The sequence below is a fragment of the Camelus ferus genome, chromosome 9 (genome assembly GCF_009834535.1).
Source record: "Camelus ferus isolate YT-003-E chromosome 9, BCGSAC_Cfer_1.0, whole genome shotgun sequence".
Classification (NCBI taxonomy): domain Eukaryota; kingdom Metazoa; phylum Chordata; class Mammalia; order Artiodactyla; family Camelidae; genus Camelus; species Camelus ferus.
In genome coordinates this window covers 19,915,135-19,940,527 of record NC_045704.1, presented here as the reverse complement: position 1 = coordinate 19,940,527, position 25,393 = coordinate 19,915,135, and the positions used below count along the sequence as shown (strand labels likewise).

Below are 25,393 nucleotides of genomic sequence, written 5' to 3'. Positions count from 1 at the left end.
CCTGCGGCAAGTCCGCCGACTGCGGCGAATCACTCCGCCGGGCCGCCGTCCCGGCCGTGCCCTGCGGCGCCCTCGCTCGCGGTCTAGCCGGAAGCTGATTTCCGTCGCGGGGACTTCTGGGACGTGTAGTGTAGCCTAGGTGATGCTGGATCTCTCAGCCCCGGTTTAGGCACCGCCACGGTGAACGCCGCCAGAGTCGCAGAGCCCAGAGGTCGTGGCCAGTGGAGGGGAAAACAGCCAACTCTGAGGAGGCTGAAGGAGAGGAATCCCCAGGCCCTAACCGCCGGCAGGCCTGTGTGGGAAGAGGGCATAGGGAAAGACCCTAGTGACCCTTTACTGCTGATGTGAGTGCCTTTGCTTCCCTTTGTGACCTCGGGGTGTGGTTATGCTGCTGTTTTTACGGTTAAAAAAAGTAAGAGTTTAAAGCACAGATTTTGAATGTAACATCCAAATCATTAGATTATGAATTTTCATAAATAGCTCAAACCCGTGTAACTAGCACCTCAAAAGTCCCCTACCAGTCTCCTGTAAAGATATCTATCACATGACTATCACAGCACAGACTAGTTTTGATAAATTTTGAACTTTACATAAATAGAATCGTATTTTGTGTACGTTTTTTTCCCCCTTAGACTTCTTTTGCTAAATATTTTGTTGGTGAGATTAATCAGTAAATTTCATTTATTCTTACTGTTGATGGTATTTGGCTTGTTTTTCAGAATGAGGCTACTAGGAATCGTGCTCTTGAACAGTCTCCTTTGTGTCTTTTGCTGTGTATATGTGTGCATCTTGGTTTCAAACATACTTTGAAGGGCAATTGCTGGGTCATAGGTTATGCATATGTTTATAGCATACATTGCTGAACAATTTTGCAAAATGGTTTTCCATTTGCAGCTATCTATTATAGTTTCAGTTGCTCTGCATCCTAACATACACTTACTTAATGTATGTGTTTCCTTTTAATCTTTCTGGTGGGTGCATGGTGGTTTTAATTTGAATTTCCCAATGTGTCCTTTTGTATAACTTCTATAACAGGGGAAGATACCCAGCCAGCTTTAGCATTTAATATGGACAAACAGGAAGAGGACCAAGAGAATCTAGATCCTCTTGTAGGCCTGTGCTGTTTGGATTGATGTTGATCCAGTGCCTTAAATAGTGCCTCTCTTTCCTTACCCGCTTTTAGAACAAATAGGACTGGAGTAAAGGCAAAGGTCCATCCTTCTCTAAGAGGTACCCAAGGCCACATTACTAATCAAGGTATATGTGGGACTTGACAGTGACCAAGGTTGCCAAACATTTTAAGCCCTTTTGGACATTAGGACATAAGTTATTGTGCCAGGAAGCACCTTTGGACATGATAAAAAAAATTACTTGAACTGGATTTGGAAATAATCCTGAGATTGGACATAACTTCATAGGTGGGCTCTTTTGGCCCAGTACCCACTCAAGTGGTTGTAACCGATACTGCTGAATCTGTTGTGGGAACACATGTGTTAATTATAGGTAATAGTTCTCAGTCATAAAGGATGCTCCCAGTGGGGAAGTGCCATGATTAGAACAGTGGTAGTAACACAAGTACACAAGCTGGAGCCTACTAGACTTCTCCAATGTAGTCATGTAGTTATTGTGAAGCAGTATAAGATACTGGGAAGGAGACAGGAAATGAAAGAGGTTAGAAATCGCTATACTGATCAAGGAGCTGGTGGAGGTAGAGGTGCTTAAAGAAACTATTGTCATATAAGAGCCCTCAGTGGCTGGTGAAAAAGACCATGTTATTTGGCGCTGGACTGTGGACTACCACAGGCTCAGTGTGACAGTAGTCTCTGTCAACATGCAGTTCCAGTATTAACAACCACAGAGTCATAATGCAGACTGAAGGTGTCTGTCTTGCAGTGGTTGGTGGACATTGCTAATGCCCTCTCAGCATCCTGCTGCATTCTGAAGATCAACGCCGATTTGCCTTCTCAAGGTTCTAGTTACCTTTATTGTATCATGTTACCACAGGCTGCCTAAACTCGTCACAGTTCATCACTAGTGAATATGCTGAGACCTAAAAAAGCTGAAATATTACCAGAGGTGTCCTGGTACCATTATGCTGATGGCACTATTCTGATTGGAAGGGCTAAGGACAGTGTATCGACTGCCTTTCAGAAGATGAGTAAATATCTGAACCAGGGCTGGAAGGTTAACATCCCAGTAAGGTACAGGGGCTAAGCACTGAAATAACAGTCTTGGGAATCTTGTGGGCTGATGCCCAGAGGAAAAGCTTTGAGCTTTTAAAAGAAAAACTGTTGGCCTTAAAAGCTCCAGCAAACAAAAATGAGGCCCAACATCTGATAGACTTGTTTGGGTCCTGGAGGCATTTCATACCTCACATGAGGCTCCTACTGAACATAAGATCAATCAAAAGGGATATTGTCCAACAACAGGCCCTAGAAACTATCCAACAAGCTGTACAGACCACCTTTCCATTCTGGCCAGTCAGCCCTAACAAGTCTTTTGAGCTCGAAGTGTCAGCAACTGAGTTAAGCAGACTGAAGCCTCTGGCAAAAAGATGTGACCACTAGACAAAGGCATCCCCTTGGGTTTTGGACATGGCACATGTTACAGCAGCACCTCACCTCTGGTATCAAGATCTATTTGTTTTCTATTATTGCATAACAAGTTAATAAAAATGTAGCACCTTGAAACAACACCCATTAATTAGCTCACAGTTCTGTAGGTCAGAAATTGGTTTCATAGACTTAATCAAGGTGTTAGCTGGCCTGAGTTCTCATTTAGTGGATCTGAAGAAAAATCTACTTGCAAGCTTATTCTGGTTGGCAGATTTCAGTTCCTTGCGTTGTAGGACTGAAGTCCCTGTTTCCTTGCTGGCTGTCAGCTGGGGAACACTCTCAGGTATTTTCCAAATGGCAGTTCACAGCATGTGTGTTTGCTTTTTTCAGTCCAGCTAGAATACATCTCTCTGACTTCCTTTTTTTTACTACCAGTCAGCTCATGTTAGATTTAGGTTAGTCCAGTCTAAATAAACTCTGTATCTTAAGGTCTCTGATTAGTCCCCTTAATTATATCCATGAAATCTCTCTTGCCATGTATTGTAACATAATCACAGGAGTAAAAACAGAAAGTGTAGATCACAAGGGGCCTTCTTAGAATTCTGCCTACCACAGCTATGGTAATCTGAACAGTGATGTTGCGCACGCACACACACATACACACACACGACAAACAGACTACAACTGAAGATCAAAAGATAGTCACTTTATTTAGAAAAAATTTCCACATCAGTTCAGTGGAGAAAGGATAGTCTTTTCAGTAAATGGTGCTGGAATAATTAGACATACACAAGGGAAAAAAGAACCTTATCCTTACCTTACACAGTACACAAAATTGATGCAAGATTTTCTTTGACAAAATGCTCATTAGACCTAAACGTAAAAATTAATATAACTTTAGAAGAACATATAAAAAAGAATCCATGTTGCCAGAATAGGCAAAGGTTTATTAAACAGGACACAAAACATACAAACCATAAAAGGAAAAGTAATTAGGATTTCATTAAAGTTAAGAAATGTTTGTCAAGACACAAAGAAGAGAGTGAAAAGATAAGCCACAGACTTGGAACAGGTCTTTGTAATATATTATGGACTTGTATCATAAATATAAAAAGAGCTCTTCTACAAATCAATAGGAAATAGGGAAAAACAACCAAATAAAAATAGGCAAGAAGCTTGAACAGGCACTTCACGAAAGAGTATATTTCAATGGCTAACAAATAGCATCGGAAAAGATGCCAAAAGTCCGTACTTCTCAGAGAAATGCAAAATAAAATTACAATGTGATTCTACTATATGCCCAATAAAACAGTTAAAATTGAAATGAATCACAATACCAATTGTTGATAAGGATGTGGATGGACCCAACAGAAATCTCATACTTTGCTACTAGGAATACAAAATGGCACAGCCACTTTGCAAAATTGGCAGCATGCAGTAGGCAGGATAATGTTCCCCAGAGATGTTCACAGCCTGGATATATTAGGATTCTCCAGAAAAAAAAAAAAAACATATGTATATATATATTGTTAACCTAGAATCCTGTACCCAGAAAGTATCTTCCAAAAATTAAGATAGAATACTCATTCTGACAAAGCTGAAGTAATATAATGGCAGTATACTTGCAATAAAATAAATGCTAAAGGAAATTTTTGATGTAGAAGGAAAATTACGCCAGATGGATCAACTTTTTTCAAAGAACTTTTTGGACTTTGTGTAAATTATAAATACTGTTCAGCTTTTTTGGATTGAACAATCATCTAGGTTTAACTGAATACATTTGTGAATTAAATTTACTGATTTATTTAGGATGTTATACAAATATTCATAATTGGTACCAGAAGTTTTGTTTTGCCCTTTAAGTTTAAAATTAAGGTTATGCAAGAGTCACAGAATTAAATGTCAAGCTTTCACGTTTAAGTATGTTATGAGGAGCTCCTTAAAGTTTTGGGAATTTTGCCTATAAAAATGATCAGGCAATATCTTTAAAAATGGCTAATTGTTTTATTAAGTTTTTATCTCTCTTGAGTGTTCCCATTTCTCTTGACTCAAATCTGGAGAGTTCTATTTTTGAAGAATAAGCATTTTACATTTTAAAAATTATTAGTAAAAAGGGTATGTATGTTAACCATAAAATCTCTATTTTGTCATAATATCAATTTCTCAGCCATAATGCTTATCTTTCTTTTTTCCACCAGAACTTCTACACTGTTTTCTTCAAGAAACACCATTTATGCTATTTCATTCGTTTAGACTTCATTATTGTATTTGTTATTTTGTCTTCATTTTTTCAAATACATTCCATTATCTTTAGATATTTCTGGGATTTTTCTTGAAACTATACACTTATTTTAAATTGTTTTAGTATTTTAATGCATTCATGAATGTAGAGCTGTAAGTTTCCTTCTATGTAGTTTTGTCAGGCATCATTTTCTATGTAGAATACCCACTATGATTTATTCCTAGAGAAACTAGTTTGTGCTGTTTTCATCCTTAATCAAAGGATAATTTAGATGAGAATTGAATTAGTATTTATATATTTTGGCTACCCAATGTTGTCTTTTATACGTTAGATAATGTGTTCTATACCATTACCACTTTTTGTACTCCTCTCACTATTCTGTGATAGTTGTGGTCTCAACCACCCTATTCACATTTATATACATTTTCACTCTGGTCTATTGTAATTCAGCATAAAGATTGAGTTCTACAGGAAGGATTCACTACATTATAACATCTTTATTTAATTTTGGTTTTAAGGGTTTTTTCCAATATGAAGTGTCTTATTATTGTGTAAAGTATATATCATGGTTAAACGCCATTCCATAAATAAAACAGATGAAGATAATAGTTGCCAACATTTACTGAACAAGTCACCAGTTACATACATGAGTTCATAACCCATGTAATCTTCAGTACACTCCTACGGCAGTTACTACAGTCACCTCCATTTTGCCATGCTTGAAATATAATACATAAGATTGAAAACAATATTACATTTCTACAGATTATAATTACATATATACAAACATATATACTTATATATATGTCTGTATAGCACAGGGAACTATATTCAATATCTTGTAATAACCTTTAATGAAAAAGAAGATAAAAGGCTCTTGAATGAAACTGCCATCATTGGTAAATTTAGGGGAGAAACTAGGGTCAGAGAAATAGTCAAAAGGGAGTTTAGCTTATCTGTAATGTTTAAAAATGTTTTAAGTTTAAGGCACCCATGGATTATTTCAGAAATAAAAAATAAAGAAAGCAGACAAGTATACAAAATGTGAAAACAGGACGTTGAAAGGAGCACTGTTTATAAAAGCAAAATTTAGAATGTAGATATGTTTTATCAATAGATTAGTAAAACAATAATGGGGCCACAGAGATAAGCACTAACTCCATTCAAGTAAGGATAATGATGTATTTACTGATTTAGAAAACTGTTCATGATGTAGTCTGTCATAGGATTTATGAAATATATTTTCTTTAACATTTTTCTGAAAGGATTTGACAATTTGAGAGTGGTTATTAAAACGGTTGATAAAGATTTCTTTTGTGCCTTTTGAATTCCTCTGAAAAAAAATTCCAGTAAAATATTAATATTCAAAGGAACTCCCTTCAAAAAAACATTGTATAGTTCTATTTATATTGTTATATTAAAAGTAAAATAATTAAGACAAAGAGGTACAGATACAATTACAGACATATATGTAAATACATATACACACACATACATATGAATGATACTTCAATTGCTTCCCTGAAACTTAAGCTTATATAAATAAGAATATATCAACAAACCAGTAGAAAAAGCAACTAGAAAGAATAAGTAGTGATGGGTTCAGAATCGTGGAGAAAAAGAAATCAACTCAGAACTGTAATGCACAACTAAAAATTAAATTAATAGTGACAGTAAATAATTAATTTTAACGATCAGTAAATATACATAGGACTAAAATACCTTAGAATTAAATTAGGAAAAATAAAATGAAATCCTAGCACTATTCCTTAATAAATTCTCTCATGTTGAAGGTTGATCTGCAAAAAAAAGTCTGCATTTTCCTCATTCACAGTTATAAATTCTGATATTAAGTAAGGAATGAACTGTTGACGAAGGTCTTCTGACATTTGCTGTATTCTTAAGCATTTAGGTTGTGAAAAGCAAATAAAAGCCTCTTCATATTAATTATGGGATATCTCATCAGCAGGAAGTCCTATCTCAAATTACGTAAAATTCATACTTGAATGCCTCTCCCACAGATACCTTTCAGAGTTTCTTACCTGCATGACCTTTCTGATGTTGTTTTAGATTTGAACTACGTACAAAAACTTTCCCACATTCATTACATTCATAGAGTTTCTCACCGTTATGAATTCTCTGATGTTGAGAAAGGTCTGAAGAACGATGAAAGGCCTTTCCACATTCCTTACATTCAAAGGGTTTCTCACCAGTATGAACTCTCTGATGCCGGATAAAGGCTGAGCTACTACTAAAGGTTTTCCCGCATTCCTTACACTCATAGGGTTTCTCACCCATATGAATTCCCCAATGTTGGCTAAGGCCTGAAGGGTGATAAAAAGCCTTTCCACATTCTTTACACACATATGGTTTCTCACCAGTGTGAATTCTCTGATGTTCTGTAAGTATAGAGCTGTTACGAAAGGTCTTTCCACATGCCATACAAATGTAGGGCTTCTCGCCTGTGTGAATTCTCTGATGTTCTATAAGTTTTGAACTGCTACAAAAGGCCTTTCCACAATCCTTACATACAAAGGGTTTTTCACCGGTATGAACCCTCTGGTGTCGATTAAGGGCTGAACTACTTCTAAATGCCTTAGCACAATTTTTACACTCATAAGGTTTCTCACCCGTATGAATTCTATGATGTATAAAAAAATATGATGCACTCTTAAAGGCCTTGCCACATTCCTTACATTCATAGGGTTTTTCACCAGTATGGATTCTCTGGTGTCTTTTAAGATCTGAGGAATAGTGAAAGGCTTTGCCACAGTCTTTACATAGATAAGGTTTCTCACCAGTGTGAATTCTTTGATGTTCTATGAGTATTGAACTGCTACGAAAGGCTTTTCCACATTCCTTACATATATATGGTTTCTCACCGGTGTGAATTCTCTGATGCAGAATAGTGCCTGATTTACTACTAAAGGCTTTTCCACATAACTTACACTGATAGCGTTTCTCACTGGTGTGAAGTCGCTGGTCATAAGTAAGTTCTGAGGAATGATGAAAACCTTTCCCACCTTCCTCAGTTAGACAGGGTTTCTCACATGTGTGAATTCTCTGATGTGATTTAAATATTGAACCAGTACTAAAGGCTTTTCCACATTCTTTCCACTCATAGATCTTCTCCTCAGTATGAATGCTCTGATGTTGTACACAGTCTAAGACCCTACCATACTCCGTATGTTCATAGGTTTCACCAGGAAGCAAGATCTGATGCTGAGTATGTTCTGTAACTCTACTAACGGCCTTCGCATTTTCCTTATAGTTATTGAATTTCTTGTCAGTATCAATTTTCTGAGGTGCAGTTCGTTGCAAGTCATGTACAAAAGCTTTCTCATAGTCCTTGCATTCACAGGCTTCCTCTTCAATATCAGTCTTTTGATTTAGAGTAAGAGATGTGTGCTGACTGAAAGTGTGCATATTTTCATAGTTGAAAATAACTTGATTATCAAAATTTGTTTCATGAGATCCTTGTTTTTTCTCAGTCTTTCTTTTACATTCCCAATCACCTGTGTAACAGGAACATTCAAGTCCATGTTTTGAAAGATGTCCCAATATAAACCATTGAGGCGATTCTACTTCATAAACTTCCTTCTTCAGCAATAATTCCTTGGTTTCACACCTAGATCCACAGTCTGAAAGAAAGCATAAAAGAGAACATTCAACTTTTTTTCCTGGAAGAAATGAAACTTTTATGGTATAAATAGGGGAATTAAACTGAAATTAATGTATATGAATGTGAATGACTTATACAGTGATCAAATATACTGGTGGAATTTGATAAATGGACAAAGTACAAGAAATGATGGGAAGTCATATTGGATGATAAGGTGGTTGGGACATTTTAATGAGATTTACAGATACATATGACAAAAACACACAACTATGAAGTCAAGCTCTAAAAAAACCAACAAAAAAAGATGGACCTACTATCCCCACTTTTCTTTAACATTTACTGGAAATTACAGACACTGAAGTAAGACTAAGACAAAAACTAAAAGAAAAAGAAGCAAAAGATCAAACCATTGTAAAGTGAGAAAAAACCGACAAGCCTATTATCTGCCGGAAAACAACAAATGGTGGGAGTATTCTAAAAGTTAATAAGATGAAAAATCAACAGATTTATTTAAAAAGGCAGAAGTTTCATTGCATTTATCTTTTGAAATTTTGCTTGCTTATTTTTGGAATGAATTACTAGGAGTGAGATAACTGACTAATGGGTAAAATTCATCTGGCATTTCCTGGACATTGCCAAATTCCTGTCCTAAAAAGTCGTACATTCACTCACACATTTTAGTGCCTATTTCCCAACCACTTCTCAAGCACAGTACACCATCAAACTCTGGGATCTTTGCCAATTTGATAGGTTTCTCATTGTGGTTTTAACTAGCATTTTTCTTTAATGAGCAAAGCTGAGCATCTCCTTATGTGCTTATGTGAATTTCCATTCATTTTTTTACATTCAAATCTAAAACTCATCTGGAATTCAATCTTATGTATCAATAGCGTGAAAGGGCAACCCAGAGTGGGAGAAAAGATCTACAAATCATGTATCTCATAAAGGATTAATATCCAAAATACGTAAGAACTCCTACAACTCCACAACAAAAAAACAAACAACCCAATTTTAAAATGTGCAAAAAACCTGAGAATAGTTTGGCAGTTCCTCACAAAGTTAAACATTGGGTTACCATATGACTCAGCAAATTTCATTCCTAGGTATATACTCAAGGGAGCTGAAAACATATACATTTGACCCTTGAACAAGGTGAGTTTGAATTGTGCAGGTCCACTTATACATGGATATTTTTCAACAGTAATTACTACAGTACTACACAGTCCATGGTTGGTTGAATCCGTGGATAGGGAGGGCCACACTTGGATTAACCCCCACATTGTTCAAGGGTCAACTATAATCATGCAGAAACTTGTTCTTGAATGTTCACAGCATCATTATTTGTAACAGCCCAAATGTGAAAATAATCTTTCTATAAATTGATGAATGGATAAACAATGATGGAATTTGGCCATAAAAAGGAACTAGTGATACGTGCTACAATACGTGAACCTCAAGACATTATGTGAAACAGTCAAACACAAAGACCACATATTGCATTATGCCATTTATATTGGCAACCTATGGGCACAAGTTTTCTTTGGGGGATGAAGTAAATGTTCTAAAATTAGATTATGCAACATCTTTGTAAATACACTAATAGCCATCTAATTGTATATGGTAAAAGGGCACACTTTATTATATATAAACTATAGCTCTAATAAAGCTATTTTTAAAAAATAAAGTTTTTAAAAATATGTCATTTTACCATTCTTTGAACTTTTCTAGAGATTTGAAATGCTCAAAAGGCAAAAGTTGGAAAACTAACCAGAAAAGTGTAATTTTATCCAAATATAGATCAAAAGAAGATGTTTTTTAAGTAAGAATACACATTCCTCATGAGGATGTAATAAAATCACTCTCTTCTTTATGCCAATTAGCATGTACTCACTCTCTACCATGCATTTTAACACACAGCTTTAAATATGATATATACACCCATGCCTTTTGTATTTTCTCTCCAGCTGTACTCCTTTTGAAAAATCAGAAACCTAAGCTTAAACAACTCATTAACTTTCACATTTGGATGTCTGACAATCACCTTAAACATAGCATGTGCAAAACCAAACTCTTCAATGAACCTTATTTTTGCTTTGTATGCCACATCTTAAAAAAAAAAGTGAACTCAATTTTTCCACTAGTCAACCCAGAAAACGTGGAGTCATTCTCAACTCTTCCCTTTTTCTTACACCCAACAATCAAAGTATCAGCAAAATCAACAATTTCTGGCTCTGCTATCTAATCACTTTTCATCAGTAAGCTATTAATACATTGCTCCCCTAGACACTGGAAAAAGCATTTCTTTGGCCTCCCTGTTTCCACCTTGTACCTCCAACCTTTTCATTACCCAGCATCTAGGGTAATCCTTTTAACGTGTGAGTCAGTAATTAAAACCTTTTATATATGTCACATTTTAGTCAGAATAAGAACTTCATCATGATTTAAAAGCCACGGCATAATCTGACCCATTTCAAAATCAGCTCTGATCACATTTCACGTTTCTTCCCTTCCCTCACTGTCTGAGCCACACTGGACACTTTGCTGTTCCTCAAACATAGTACTTCTCTTCCTGCTTTATGGCCTTTGTATCTGTTATGCCTTTTTGCCTGAAATTCCCTCTTCCCAGATAACCACATGGATTACACTATCTAACACATGTTAGTTGAATGAAAGAGTGCACGTGTCTGGTTCTCCTCCTTCACTCCAATCTCTTCTTACCTGCGACCTCTGTCTTTGGATTTCAGGCACATGCCTTTTATCCCCAATACTCTATACAGGGGTGAACACAATCACTCCCAATGCTCCAACTATTATACTTCTGTGGGGCTGCAATGGACTGAATGTTTATGTCCCTCCAAATTTCAGATTTTGAAATTCTAACCCCTAAGGTGATAGTATTAGGAGATGGAGCTTTCAGGAGGTGATTAGGTCATGAGGGCAGAGCCCTCCTGAGTGGGATTAGTGCCCTTATAAAAAGAAGCCCAGAGAAACTCCCCTTCTTCCATGTGAAGTTATAGAGAGAAGACGATAAACTATGAGGAAGCGGGCTCTCACCATACACTAAATCTTCTGATGCCTTGATTTTGAACTTCCCAGCTTCCAGAACTGCGAGAAGTAAGTTTTTGTTGTTTGTAAGCCACAAAGTCTCTGACACTTTGTTATAGCATCCCAAATGGATAAGAGATGAGCTCCCCACTTTTCCATCCTTAGCCCTTTCTTCTGACTGCCCTATTGAGCTCCTCTTGTAATTGATTCTACTTTTAAAAAAATTATTTATGGACTCGTTCCCAGGTTTCTTAGTCTATAAATTTCTTAGTAGCTTAAAATCTTATCATCTTGCCATCATCTAGTAAACATCTTGTACCAATTATAAAATTAGTAACTGTTGGTTCGAAGAATAAATGAGTAAAATAATGAATTGAAAAGTAAACTGGTTCAGGGAAGAAAAGTCTCCAAAAATTTAAGAGAAAGTGACACTTAAATCTAAATGCAAAAGAAAATAAGAAATTGTATAAGACTATATTCAAAATGAAGGTAGAAATTGGTCACTGAAGAGGAATAAGGGTTGTACTTCCCACTTTGAAATGGGAAGGAAACACGGACTGTGGGAGGTAGCGGTAGAGACATTTGGACAGTTTGGTGCAGAGATCTTACTTTCCTCTACAGGTTTTGACTATGGATGGAAACTTCCCAGAAAACATCTCAGTGTTGTTTCCTCTATAAGCAGCTGGGTTACATCCTTCAATGCCCTCTCCTTGCCTGATCATCCCTCACTTACCTGGAAGCAAGTCCCTTGTCAGCTCTCTGTCAACCATCCAGGGATCTTCCCCTTCCTCCAATAAGGACACCACATCTGGCTTAGGAATGGAGAGTCCTGCTCCCAAGAGAAATGGTACACAGTATTGCTATGGGAGGCTTAGAATTCAAAATCAAAGAGGAGAGGTCACTATTTAGAGGAGATGAAGCTTCAGCCTCAGCCCCAACGGAGCTGCGCATTTTCAACTCTTCAAAGCTCAAGCCTTTTCCTTGGGAACAGGGAAAGGAAATGTACAGAATATTTGAAAGGAGCTGAGAAATTCTCAGTGGGAGAATCAAATATTCCAGAGGGAAAACTGAACTTTTAGAGATAGGTATGCTTACCAACTGAGACCAGGTTGTTATAGTTTTCCAAAATCACATTTCTGTACAGATCCCTCTGATCAGAATCCAGGCATTCCCACTCCTCCTGAGAAAAGTCTATAGACACATCCTTGAATAACACCAATCCCTGAAACAATAAATCCATGTATGAATGATATAATAAAAACAAATGCTTTTAAGATGGGAGGAGATAAGAAAAAGGTAAAAATACAGGTGATAAAGAAAGTGTTTATAGGAAGTGACACATAGAACAGGCTGGTCCTGGAGGCCCAGAAGTCAGTATGATTTATGTCTTCAAACATTCCTGAAGATAGATCAAGCTATCTGTTCATGGCAGGATATTTTCAGTATCCAACCACTTTTGGGAGGTACAAAGGCTAGCTGAGTGGAGTTTCTCTATTATTTGAAATAGTATAAGTCATCCTCTAGTCTACTAACACCTGGCATATAATTAATTGTCAGTAATTGACAGTTCCCTTCTCCTACTCTTAACCCTAAGGAAGAAAAAGAGATCAACTCTACAAATTTTCCGGGAATAAAATTTGAGAATAAAAGGAATAAAAAGATCCTTTTAAAAAATTAAGACAAAGAAAACAGGTCATATTAAGTATCAAGAATCGGAAATGCAATGGATTTCTAAACATCACTGTTGGAATCAAGAAAACACTGTAAAGACATACCTAGAGGAGAGTTTCTCACCATGGCAATGTTGACATTTGGGGCTGGATAATTCCTTGTTGCAGGGCTTCGGGGCTGTTCTATGGATTGTTTTTTGGATATACAGCACCAACGCCGACCTCTTCTAGACTAGATGCCAGTATTACTCCCTTCTCCCAGCTATGACAATCAAAAATATCTCTAGACACTGCCAAATATCCACCCCTGGCGGGGGATGAGGTAGGGGCAAAATTGTCCCTGGTTGAGAACCAGTTTAGAGTCTGGACTAGCAAGGGCTTGAAATATTCGCCTCCTATTTCTAAGCATCTTTGCTTAGAACTGGTTGTGCTCTGTAAAAGCTACAGAGCAAGCCATGAAAGAGGTATACCAGGTACCTAGATAAGGATAAATAAGGGTCACAAGAGAAAGAGGACAAAAAGTTCCAATGTAACTGTGAAAGAAAAGTGCCAGGATGACAGCTGGGTAGCAAGTGGGAAGAACAACCAATGGAGACAGGAGCAGTAAAACAAAGGAAACCAGAAGAAGGCACTGAAGAAATAAATGACTGATGCTTGTGACAATATGGGAAGTGTTATTGATAGTCATGTGGCAGTGATGTTTGTACACTTTGATGGATTAGCAATACAAATGTGGAAAACTGAACAAGTAAGTTTAAAAGCTAATTAGTCCAGGAAAAAAATTACTACATTAGAAATCATAAGTCTGCTTAGTAGACTATTTGTAGTATAACCAGGCTATATATTTACACATTAGTAATGACACACACATGATAAAGTTAACTAAAAATCATGTTATAAACATTTTGGGGAAAGTGTAGAAAAAAGCTAAGTTTCCATTCCAACACACAGGGAAGCCAAGGAACGATGACTAAACATGATTATTCCACAAACAGCAAAATGAGAATAATTGGAAACACTACAGGGATAAATACTGAAGGCAGTTAGTTGAGGGTAACTGTCTTGAGACAGGAACTAGGTGATATGGCAAGGCCCTGCTACTTTAACGAGAAGCATCATATTTCAGTTTGAATCATTAATACTTAAATTTTGGTATGAGTTTGAAAATCTCTTTTTAATAAATAGAATCGTCATGTAAGTTAAGAAAATTTTCAAGACATAGGTTGATTCTTATATCACATAGTAATATAAAGGGATTTATTCTTTTTCTGAAAATTCTTTAATAAACATCATTTTGATTAGAAGCATTTTTATACATCATTTGGAGTCACTGACTTAGTCTTTCTTCTCATTTTGTTCATTAATAAGAACTTTAAGGTCTGTCTGGGCTCTAAAAATTCTCAAACAACTTATGCTCTGGGATGATCCAACCTGCAGCCAGGCACCAGTAAACTGTAATAAATGTTCCTGGTTCCTGAATTGCCAAAATCTGCTGGAGAAGGATCAAAATTCACAAAAGACTGAGGTCAAGAGGGAAGGGGATACTGACACAACATTGTAAACTGACTACAACTCAATTAAAAAAGTAAATTAAAAAAAAAAAAGAGGGAAGGGGATAGCTCAGTGGTAGAGTGCCTACTTAGCATGCAGGAGGTCCTGGGTTCAATTCCCAGCACTTCCATTAAAAACAAAAGAATTAAAAATTTTTCAATTAAAAAAAAAGACTGAAGTCAAATGAAGACTGGACCCACCAACTACATCTCCCATCTTGCCTTACTAGGAAGCCTCAGTCTGTGGAGATGATCATGACTTTCCAGATGTGAGCTCCCACTCAGGTTCTCAGCTTGACCTCATCACATCACAGTCTGTGTAAAACAGGTCCATTTGGCAAAGAATGTCCACATTTTCCTCCCTGTGCACTTTTGCTTCGCCAGTATTCCTGACCCCACAGGGAAAAAGATAACGATTTACAGAAAAAAGTTGTGGACACCTGGCAACTGAGGGTACCAAGGCAACAGAACTAAGCGGATGGGATGAAAGGAAATGAATAGTAGGAGGCCCTGGAAGAGATGCTCCTGCCCAGGACAGGTCAAGATAAAGAAGGCAAAGGCTCATGTGTCTCAGGAAGCATCACCTCACCTGGGTCATGGCTTTCAGTCTTTTCAGGGAATGCGCGATCCTCAGGGCTCCTCTTCTGAAAAAGGGCAGAGTCCTCAGCCTGCAGGCCAGGCAGAGCAGCGCCGGCCTCCCAGTTCCCAGAACAACCCCGTTCAAACGGCAGTCCTTTATCTTACTGTCCACTCTTTCCATTTCACACGGACACACTGACAGGAATGGGAGGGAGACCGGACAAATCCTATCCCTTCCCTAAACCAGAGACCCGGGGCTCCAGCTGCAGCAGAATGACCTCTGGACGGCTGACCGTGTCTGGAGACGCGGACGCGACGCCCCTATCCCGGGCCACCTTATTTCTGAGCGTCCCTGTGTCCTCGCTACTCCTGTGGAGCAGGACTGTGAGACTACACCTACAGCATTAAGACTCGCCTCAGTCAAGACCCTGAGCCGAAGACGCGCCCAAATTCCGGCCCCAGACCAAAGATCCGGGGCACTGCTGTCCTCAAGGAGGCCACCTCTCCCCTGAGCACAGCTGATCAGTCAGTCCTGGACGTGCCCACATATAAATCACTCTCCCGGTGTTAAAGGCGCGGCTCGCTGATAACCAAGCCCAACTCGCTAAGACCACAGCGACAGATACACAGAAAGTTTACCGGATGTAAGGTCTCCAGTCGCAGGGTAGTGCTTATGCCCATTTGGGTCTGGCCCGAAGTCACTCCCACACCGCGAGGCTTTCAACCCTAAGAAGGCCGCTCCTTCGTGCCAAGTAGGGATTGGAGCAGATAAGACGCCTCAGGGAACTACACTAACGACGCTGTAGACAAAGCGGAGACGGCCAAACTGCATCTGCGCCTGCGCAGTTGGAAGCGTCGCGACGTTTGAACTACAATCCCCAGAATCCTTTGAGCCCATCCTTCAGCGCCCTAGACAGCGCCACCCTGCCTACACCGCCTGTGCGAGACCACGCGGGCCTCTTTGGTGAACCGGCACTGTGCGGTGGGTTGATATCCCGGCTCCCCTCTTGTTATTCAGCAGCTAATATTGCTCAATGCCTGTGTGGTGGATGATTGGCAATGCCCTTGGCTCAGTCGGTCCCATCTGAGAAGTCATTCCTCTGTTCAGAAAACTTTAGAATACAGGCTCAGAAAAGTTTAGTGACAGCTAAAACTAGAAATGGATTGCGGCCTAAGATTGATTTTTTAACAATTTAAAATTTCTGCCTGGGGGATAAAATTGACTAATTTTTGCATATGCTAAATAAAAATTTTTAAAAAGTGATATAAGGAGAAAAAAATGAACACCTTGCATCATCTCCAGACACCCCATACTCTCCAAGCAACCAGGGCATTCACCACCTTTCCACTATCAACTGAAATAAATGCACAACCTAAAAGTTGAGAGTCATGTTTTACTTGGTTGATAATTCTGAGGACTCAGCCCGGGATAATAGCCTCTCAGATGACTCTGAGGGACTGCTCCAAAGAGATAGGAGAGGAGCTAGGATATATTGGAGTTTTACAACAAAGACCAGGTAGTCAGAACGTTAAAAGATTATTTGTTAACTGAAGAAAACCAGATATCTCAAGTTAAAGAATTCAGCGATTTTCTATGTATGGGAGGAAGCAAATATTTGGGCTCATTGAATTTATTCCTTTGACAAGCATCTAGCTATCTAGGGCCAGTATCCTGTCCTTTCTTATTCTGAGTCCCCTCAGAGTGCATGGTTGTGAGTGGCTCCAGAGGCTGGACTGCAGGCTTGTCTTCACTGAGGGGTGGCAGCAGCTGCTGATAACTTAATGGCTTCATCATTCTTTGTTTACTGACATGGCTTGAAGTATTTTTCATTCACATCACCATGACAATAGGTGCGTGTCAGTTTGTTTCTATGCATGTGCTGAGTTCATATATACAGATAAATATGATACATTTTAAACAAAAATATTAGCTTGTAGGAGGGGTAGGGGATTAAAATAAAAATATATATTACCTTGTTATATACACAAAATATTGTTTGTAACTTTCTTGTTACTATATAGATACCTTGTTCTTTTAATTTGCTGTACATTTCCATTAAACAGATGTATGATAATTTAACCAATTTATTACTGTAACTGACTCCTCTCCCCTAGTCTTTTGCTGTTAGACTGGTGCCATAAATTATATTCTTTGTGGATATGTCTGGTGACATCTGTTACATAAATTCCTCCACAAATTCTAGAGAAATGAATACCTGAGTTTTCTTTTGATAAGTATTTTGCTACTGCCTTCCTTTAGGTTTTATCAATTCAGCTGTCCACTATCAACATGTAGATTAGATACACAATTTCCTTACTTTGTCAATCTGGTGGATGGATATTGCATTTCTAAATTCTATATATCTTACTGAGATGGGAGTAAAAATTTCCAAAGGGGTAAAAACTTCTTTGCAGTTTCTGTGATATATTTTTTCATACTTGCTCATTTTCTATTAGGTCATTGTTTATATTTTCTCTTAACGATTTGTATTGCCTATTTTTGTTATTAAGTAATACTGACTATTTTCAATTTTTAAAGTCTCCAGTTTGGGATTTATATTTTGACTTTCAATAGTGTTTCCAGTTTGCCATATAAAAGTAGACAAATACATTTTTTCCTACAATGGTTTTCCTATATGGTTTTGTGTTACTTTAACCTTATTATTTTTCTCCATGTTTTTCTCTAAGATTTTATGGTTTAGTCTTACATCTTATAATTCTTAGTCTACATCTTTGATCTATTTGCATTTAATTTTGTTTTGAGCTGTGCATTAGGATTCTATTTTTTTTTTGAAATCTCCTCCGTATGGCTACCCTATTACATTAAGCCATTTAATGGATAATCTGTTTTACAGATATGTCCATGTTTTACACAAGTCCTGTGAACTGATACATTCTCTAATATAACCACAATAAATTCTCAGGAAATTTAACAATTACAATATTATGATCTAATATATAGTACATATTCAAATTTCTCCCAAATATCCCAACAATTTCTAAAGCTTTTTAAATCCAAAATACAAAGATCATTCACTATTTTAGTTGTCATATATCATTAATCTTCTTTGATTTGGAACAGTTCACAGCTTTCTTGTACTTCAAAGCCATATATTTGGTGTCCAGACTGCTTTTCTCCCCCCAAGTGTCCTTCTAAACATTTTAAAAAATTCCCCATGTTCCAGGCTAAATATTTTTGACAAGAATACTCCATGGGTGATAGTGTCCTTAATGCATCACATCAGGAGCCACATGATGTCACTTTCTCCCATTTGTTGCATTAATTTACTTCCTTAAGCTTGTGGTCAACAGCCCTATTCACTGTAAAGCTATCTTTTCTACTTTTTTTTTTTTTTTTACTATTGAGTAAGCTATGGAGTGATGTTTTCAGACTGTTTGAAAAAATATGTATACAAATTTGTCTTATCTTTGCCACATGGCTACTAAAAACATTGGTTGAAAATCTATATGTAAAATGATATATATATATGAAATAATACATCCAAATCCTCAAGATTTATAACAATTCAGAAAGGTATTAAATGATCAAAAATGCCTTCATTACCATATACTACCTTTCCTATCTGTTTGGATATATAGCTAGAGCTAGACTCTTGATTATTGTAGAATTGAAATATACCTTAATGTCTAATAGTTCTAATTAACCAATTTTTATTATTCTTTTTCAGAATTTTACTGGTTTTTCTGGTCTTTTTATTTTTCTCCATAGACTTTAGAATTAGCTCATATGTTTAAAAAATTCTTGAGTATTTTTAATTGAGAGTACATCACATTTATAACCTAAGGAACTGTGATATCTTGATGATGTTAGCACTGCAATTTCAGAACATGTTATATTCTTTCACTTTTTCATCTTCTGAGTGCTTTAGAAATTTTAAATTATTTTTCCATATTGGTCATGGATATTTCTATTTAATTTTATTTGTGATAACTCAAATTTTTTGTGACTGCTTAAGTAAAAGAGTTTTTTTTCTATTGAAACTTCTATTTCTTAAGACTGTTTGCACATGAGTTAATTGATTTCTGTATGTTAATTTTCTACCAAGGCAACTTCAGATTGGTCTCTCTCATAGTTTAAAAGGATGATAAAATACAACTTTTTTCAATAAGCCTGTGTGATGTAATTTTTTTGCAATTTTGGAAGTGATCTATAATACATTGTCCAATACAATGGCCACTGGCCACAGGTAGTTACTGAGTGCTTGAAATGTGTCTAATGAGGCAGAGGAAATGAATTTTAAATTTTATTTATTTTAAATCTAAATTTAAATAGCTGCATGTGGCTTACTGGCTAAGGTATTGGACATTGCAGGGTAAAGATGTCAAAAAAGCTGAGAAATGGGATTGGTTATGTTGTATAAAGTCTGAGCCACTATTCAGATACTTCCTATAGTCTCCACATTCATAGGGTCTCATACCAATAGGCACTATATGATATAAACTAAGTTTTGAAGTCCTACTAAGGGCCTCCCTATATTCTTTATAGTCAGATTTTTTTTTTTTGCCAGTTTGACTTTCTTGATAAGTAGTAAGTTGTGAGTCTTGTCCATAGGCATTTTTATGTTTTTTGCATTCACAAGACTTCTCTTTAGTATTAAATGTTTCATGTAGAGAAAAAAGTGTATGCTGAAAGGAAGTGGGCATGTCTTCAGTGGTAAATGACATTTGGCTAAAATAGCTTTCCTGAGATCCCTTTTTAAGTCCATGCTTCGTAAATTCTTCCATTATAACCCACTGTGATGAATCTGTTTCATAATTATCCTCTTTCAGAAATAATTTCTTGTTCTCACACCTAGATTTATATTCTGAAAGAAAATACAAATAAAAACATTCACTTTTTTTCTTGGAAGGCACAAAACTTAGAATAAAAAAGGAAGAATTACAATTACAATGTCTATAAATGTGAATAGAATATAAAGTTCTGATATGATGGTGCAATTTAAGAGATAAAGAAGATTTAGAAATTGAAAAGTGATATAGGAAGGTAAAGGGAAGGTGATTAGGAAAAGATTAAATCAGTGATTGTTAAATTGTGGAACAAATTCAAAGTATGCTTTGGCAAAAAAGAAAGTTTGATAATGTAGCTTGTTGAAAGACTATAGGTAAATAAGTCTCTCTCACACAGCCAGGTTAGCAAATAAAAATGATACAACCACCAGAAACAGGTATTTGCCAGTTTGTAGCAAAATTTATCCTTTGAACCAGCAATCCCAGTTCTACGAACCCAAACATATACTCTCTGGAAAGAATCTGAAAATATTTATACAGAGGGTATCACACCATCACAGAACTCTTTGTAAGAGCAAATGAGTAGAACTAATCTAAATAGCCACCAGCATGGTATCACTTGAACTCACTGTAGTATAGGAGTACAACAGAGTTCTATGCAACTAAATGAAGAAATGAGAAGCATCTATATATTCCTATGGAGTGATCTCCATGACATATTCTTTCAAAGTGAAATAGCAAGGTGGAATAAACTCTATCTACGGTATGCTACCATTTATATAAGGAAGGGAATTCATGAAGAATATATACAGAAACGTTCACATTGAATACAAACAATTAAAGTATAAACCATAAAGTTTATAAGCTATTTCCTTTGTTGGAGGGAATGAAAGCAGTGGGAGGGGACAAGAATGGAAGCCAAATATCTATGAATATATGCTATTTTGTAGATCTGACATTGAAACTGTAAATATTTTATAAAATTGTAAAACAAAATTAAATAATAAATGCAAAAATGTAAAAAACAAAATTGAATAGATGAACCTTGTTAGGCATTGGGTTGTGCCATAAGCAGAGACAGAAAATTATTCTAACACTGCTGAAATATAAGATTTGATTGCACATTACTAGTGGGTTACCAGAGACACTATTGAAAATGTTGCATGGTAGTGATGGGAGTACTCTTATTACTTAAAATATTCAATATATTTTATGTACATTTTCTGGAAAAGATAATTGAAAAAATAGGAGAAACAAAAGGGAATCATCTCAATGCATCTGATGAAGTTGGATATAAAATGAGACAAGGACAGTATTAGGAAGAAAAATTAAGATTCAGTCTAATGAATGTAGATGTACAGATTCTAAACAAAATATTACCAAATTGGATCTAGTAATTTAATTAAAAAAAAAACTTCATGATCAATTGTATTCATTCTAGGAGTATCAGGTTAAAACATAAGAACATTTGTTAATGTTAAGTCACTATATTAAAGGGAAATGATGATCCCAGAAGAAAAAATAATTAAATAAAATTCAACATCCAATCATAAAGTAAACTCTTATAACATATGAACAAAATAGAATTTCTTTATACTAATGAAGTGTATTCTTATGAAAATACAGCAAAAATACGAATAACAATGAAAGTTTAAAATCAAGTCCAAATTCACTTTGTGGTATTCTTTCCCCAAACCAGAAAATCCAATCTAATCATCAGAAAAACATCAGACCAATACAAATTGAGAGAGATTCTACAAAATACCTAACAAGCATTTTGTCATAACTGTCAAGTTCATAAAAATCAGAAAAAACTAAGAAACTGTCACAGACCAAAAGATATGACAAAAGAAAAAAGACATTAATGTACAAATGAACTGATTTACAAAACAAAAACAGACAGAAAACAGATATAGAAAACAAACCAAAGGGGAAGCAGAGGGAGGGATAAATTAGGAGTATGGGATTAACAATTACACAATACCATATATAAAATAGATAAACATCAAGGATTTACTGTATATCACAGGGAACTATATTCAGTATCTTGTAATAACCTATAATGGAAAAGAATCTGAAAAAGAATTATATATATGTATATCTATCTATCTATCTATCTATCTATCTATCTATCTATCTATCTATCTATCTATATCACTTTGATGTACACCTGAAACTAAAACAATATTGTAAATCAACTATACTTAAAAAAAGACATTAATGGAAAAATATAAAATCTGAATACATTCTGCAGTTTAGTCAATAATAATAATGTACTAATCTTGGGTTCTTAGTTTTGACAAATATACCACAATAATGTAGAGGAAACTGATATTGGGTGAGAGGTATATGGGAATTCTCTATACTATTTTTAAAACTTTTATGTAACTATAAATTTATTTTAACATTTAAAAAGAAAAGAAAAAATTATGCCTATACAATCATGAAAAAAGATGAAGACAGAAAGTAACACTACTTCTATTGAACATTTCCTGGAAGGTGTACCCACTGCAGTAAGATTAGAAAGAGGCACCCAAGTTACAAGCATAGGAAAGCAAGAAAGAAAACTAAAAATATTTGCAAATTTCATGATTAGTGAAGACTCTACTAATTATTGGAATAATTAGTTTTACTAATTAATGAGTTATGACAAAAATCAACACATAAAACATCAAGAAAGAAAAGTTGATTTTATGTAGCTTTTTAATTTTTGCTACTGTATCTATATGGAATGCCTTCCACAACATCCTGTAAATAATAATAATAAAATGATCAATATGATAAAAAAAAAGCCTCTAGCCAGGCTAACTAAGGGAAAAAAAGAGAGAGAAGACCTGAGAATGAGATAAATAAAATAATGGACATCACTACAGATCTCATGGACTTAAAATGATAATAAAGAAATATTATGAACAACTCTATGCCCACAAATTTTATAACCTAGGTGAAACAGAACAATTCCCTGAAAGACACAATATGCCAAAACTTACTCAGATGAAACAATCTGAACAGGTGACAATGTATAAATGAAATTTAATCAATACTTAATAACCTTCCAAAATAGAGGGTACCAGGCCCAGATGGGTTCACTGGTGAATTCTGTCAAAAAATTAAGGAAGAAATTATTCCAATTCTCTACCATCTCAGAGGATAGAAGCAGAAGGAATACTTCCTAACTCCATTCTATGGGACCAATATTACCGTAATATCAAAACCAGACAAGACTTACAAGAAAAAAACTACAGACCAGTATATCTCATGAATATAGATGCAAAAATTCTCAAGAAAATATCTGCAATTAAATTCAATAATATCTAAAAAGAATTATGCACCAGAACGAAATAGGATTAATCCCAGATATAAAAAGCTGGTTCAACCTTTGAAAATCAATTAATGTAACCCATCACACCAACAGACTAAAGAAAAATCACATAATCATATCGATAGATGCAGAAAAAGTGTTTGACAAAATCTCACATTCATTCATGATAAACTCCATAAACTAGGAATAGAGGGGAACTTCCTCGACTTGAATCTGAAGGAATCAACAACAACAAAAAATCTCCTAGAACTACATATGGGATTATAGCAAGGTTAAAGATTAAAAGGTTAATATACAAAAGTCAATCAATTTCCTATATACCAGTAATGAACAAGTGGATTTTAAAATTAAAACCAATATGACTTACATTAGCACCCCCCAAAACAAAACACTCAAGGTATAAATCTAACAATAGGTACAAGAGCTATATGAGGAAAACTACAAAACTCTGATGAGTGAAATCAAAGAAGAACTAAACCAATGGAAAGATGTTCCGTGTTCATGAATGAGAAACTTCAATACTGTCAAGATGTCCGTCCTTCCCATCTTGATCTATAGATTCAATGCAACCCAAATCAAAATTTCAGCAATTTATTTTGTGGATGTTAAGTTGATTGTATCATTTATATGAACAAGCAAAAGGCCCAGAATGGCCAACACAATAGTGAAGAGAAACAAAGTTGGAGGACTGACACTACAGACTTCAAAATTTACAGTAATAATACAGCAATTAAAATAATGTGGTAGTGGCAAAAGAAAAGAGAAATGGATCAGTGGAACAGAACAGAGGGCCCAAAAATTGTTCCTCATAAATACAGTCAACTGATCTTTGACAAAGGAGCAAAGCAATACAATAGAGCAAAGATAGTCTTTTCAACAAATAATGCTGGAAAAACTGGATATCCACTTTAAAAAATGAATCTAGATTAAAAATTAAATGTATTACATTTCTTAAAAATAAATTACAAAAATTAATTTAAAATGAATCATAGACCTACATACAGAATGTAAAACTATAAAACTCCTAAAAGATAACACAGAAGAAAATCTAAATGATTCTGGGTTTGGTGATGACCTCTTTTTACTTAAGTTTTTAAAAAAATTTTAAATTTTATTTTATATCTTTATTGAGGTATAGTTCATTTATAATACTATATTAGTTTGGGTTTACAGCATAGTGATTCATCATTTTTATAGATTATACTCTATTAAAAGTTATTACAAAACAATGGCTATAATTCCATGTGTTGTACAACATATCCTTGTTGCTTATCTATTTTATATGTAGTAATTTGTATCTTTGAATTCCAAACCCCTATCTTCCCCCTCCCTTCTTTCCTCTTCCCCACTGGTAACCACTAGTTTGTTCTCTATATCTGTGCATCTGCTTTGTTTTGGTATATACATTCATTCATTTTATTTTTTAGATTCCACATTTAAATGATACCATACTTTGTATTTCACTGCCTTATTTTACTAAGCATAATATTCTCTAGGTCCATCCATGTTGCTGCTAATGGCAGAATTTCATTCTCTTTTATGGCTGAGTAATATTCCATTTTATATACTTATCTATATCTGTATCTATCACATCTTCTTTATCCATTCCTCTGCTGATGGACACTTAGGTTGCTTCCATATCTTGGCTATTGTAAATAGTGCTGCTATGAACATTAGGGTGCATGTATCTTTTAGAATTAGTGTTTTCAGTTTTTATGGATATATACTCAGGAGTAAACCTGCTGATTCATATGGTAGTTCTACTTCTAGTTTTGTGAAGAACCTCCATACTGTTCTCCATAGGTGGCTGCACCAATATGCATTCTGACCAGCAGTGTACAAGGGATCCCTTTTCTCCACATCCTCATCACATTTGTTATTTGTAGACTTTTTGATGATAGCGATTCTGACAGGTGTGAGTTGATATCTCATTGTGGTTTTGTATTTCTTTAATAATTAGTGATGTTGTGCATCTTTTAATGGGCCTGTTAGCCATCTGTATGTCTTCTTTGGAAAAAGTCTATTCAGGTCTTCTGCCTATTTTTTTTTATTGGATTGT

At 35.7% G+C, this 25,393-nt stretch overlaps 1 protein-coding gene across 4 annotated transcripts in view; it reads right to left on the bottom strand.

Moving 5' to 3' along the window:
• Positions 1–3,240: 3,240 nt before the first annotated feature.
• The window catches only part of LOC102513159 (zinc finger protein 566-like), a 43,967-nt gene continuing 21,814 nt past the window's right edge, over positions 3,241–25,393 (bottom strand). For 2 of the 4 annotated variants that reach the window (XM_014555624.2, XM_032488006.1), the window contains exons 3-5: positions 12,560–12,686; positions 12,198–12,293; positions 3,241–8,438 (exon numbers count right to left, since the gene is read on the bottom strand). In XM_014555624.2, coding sequence (XP_014411110.2) covers positions 6,826–8,438; positions 12,198–12,293; positions 12,560–12,686 — 1,836 coding nt within the window. In that variant the 3' untranslated portion in view covers positions 3,241–6,825. Of the gene's footprint in view, positions 8,439–12,197; positions 12,294–12,559; positions 12,687–15,273; positions 15,329–15,902; positions 16,810–25,393 lie in introns of those variants that run through there. The other 2 variants (XM_014555625.2, XM_014555623.2) reach the window with 2 other exon arrangements.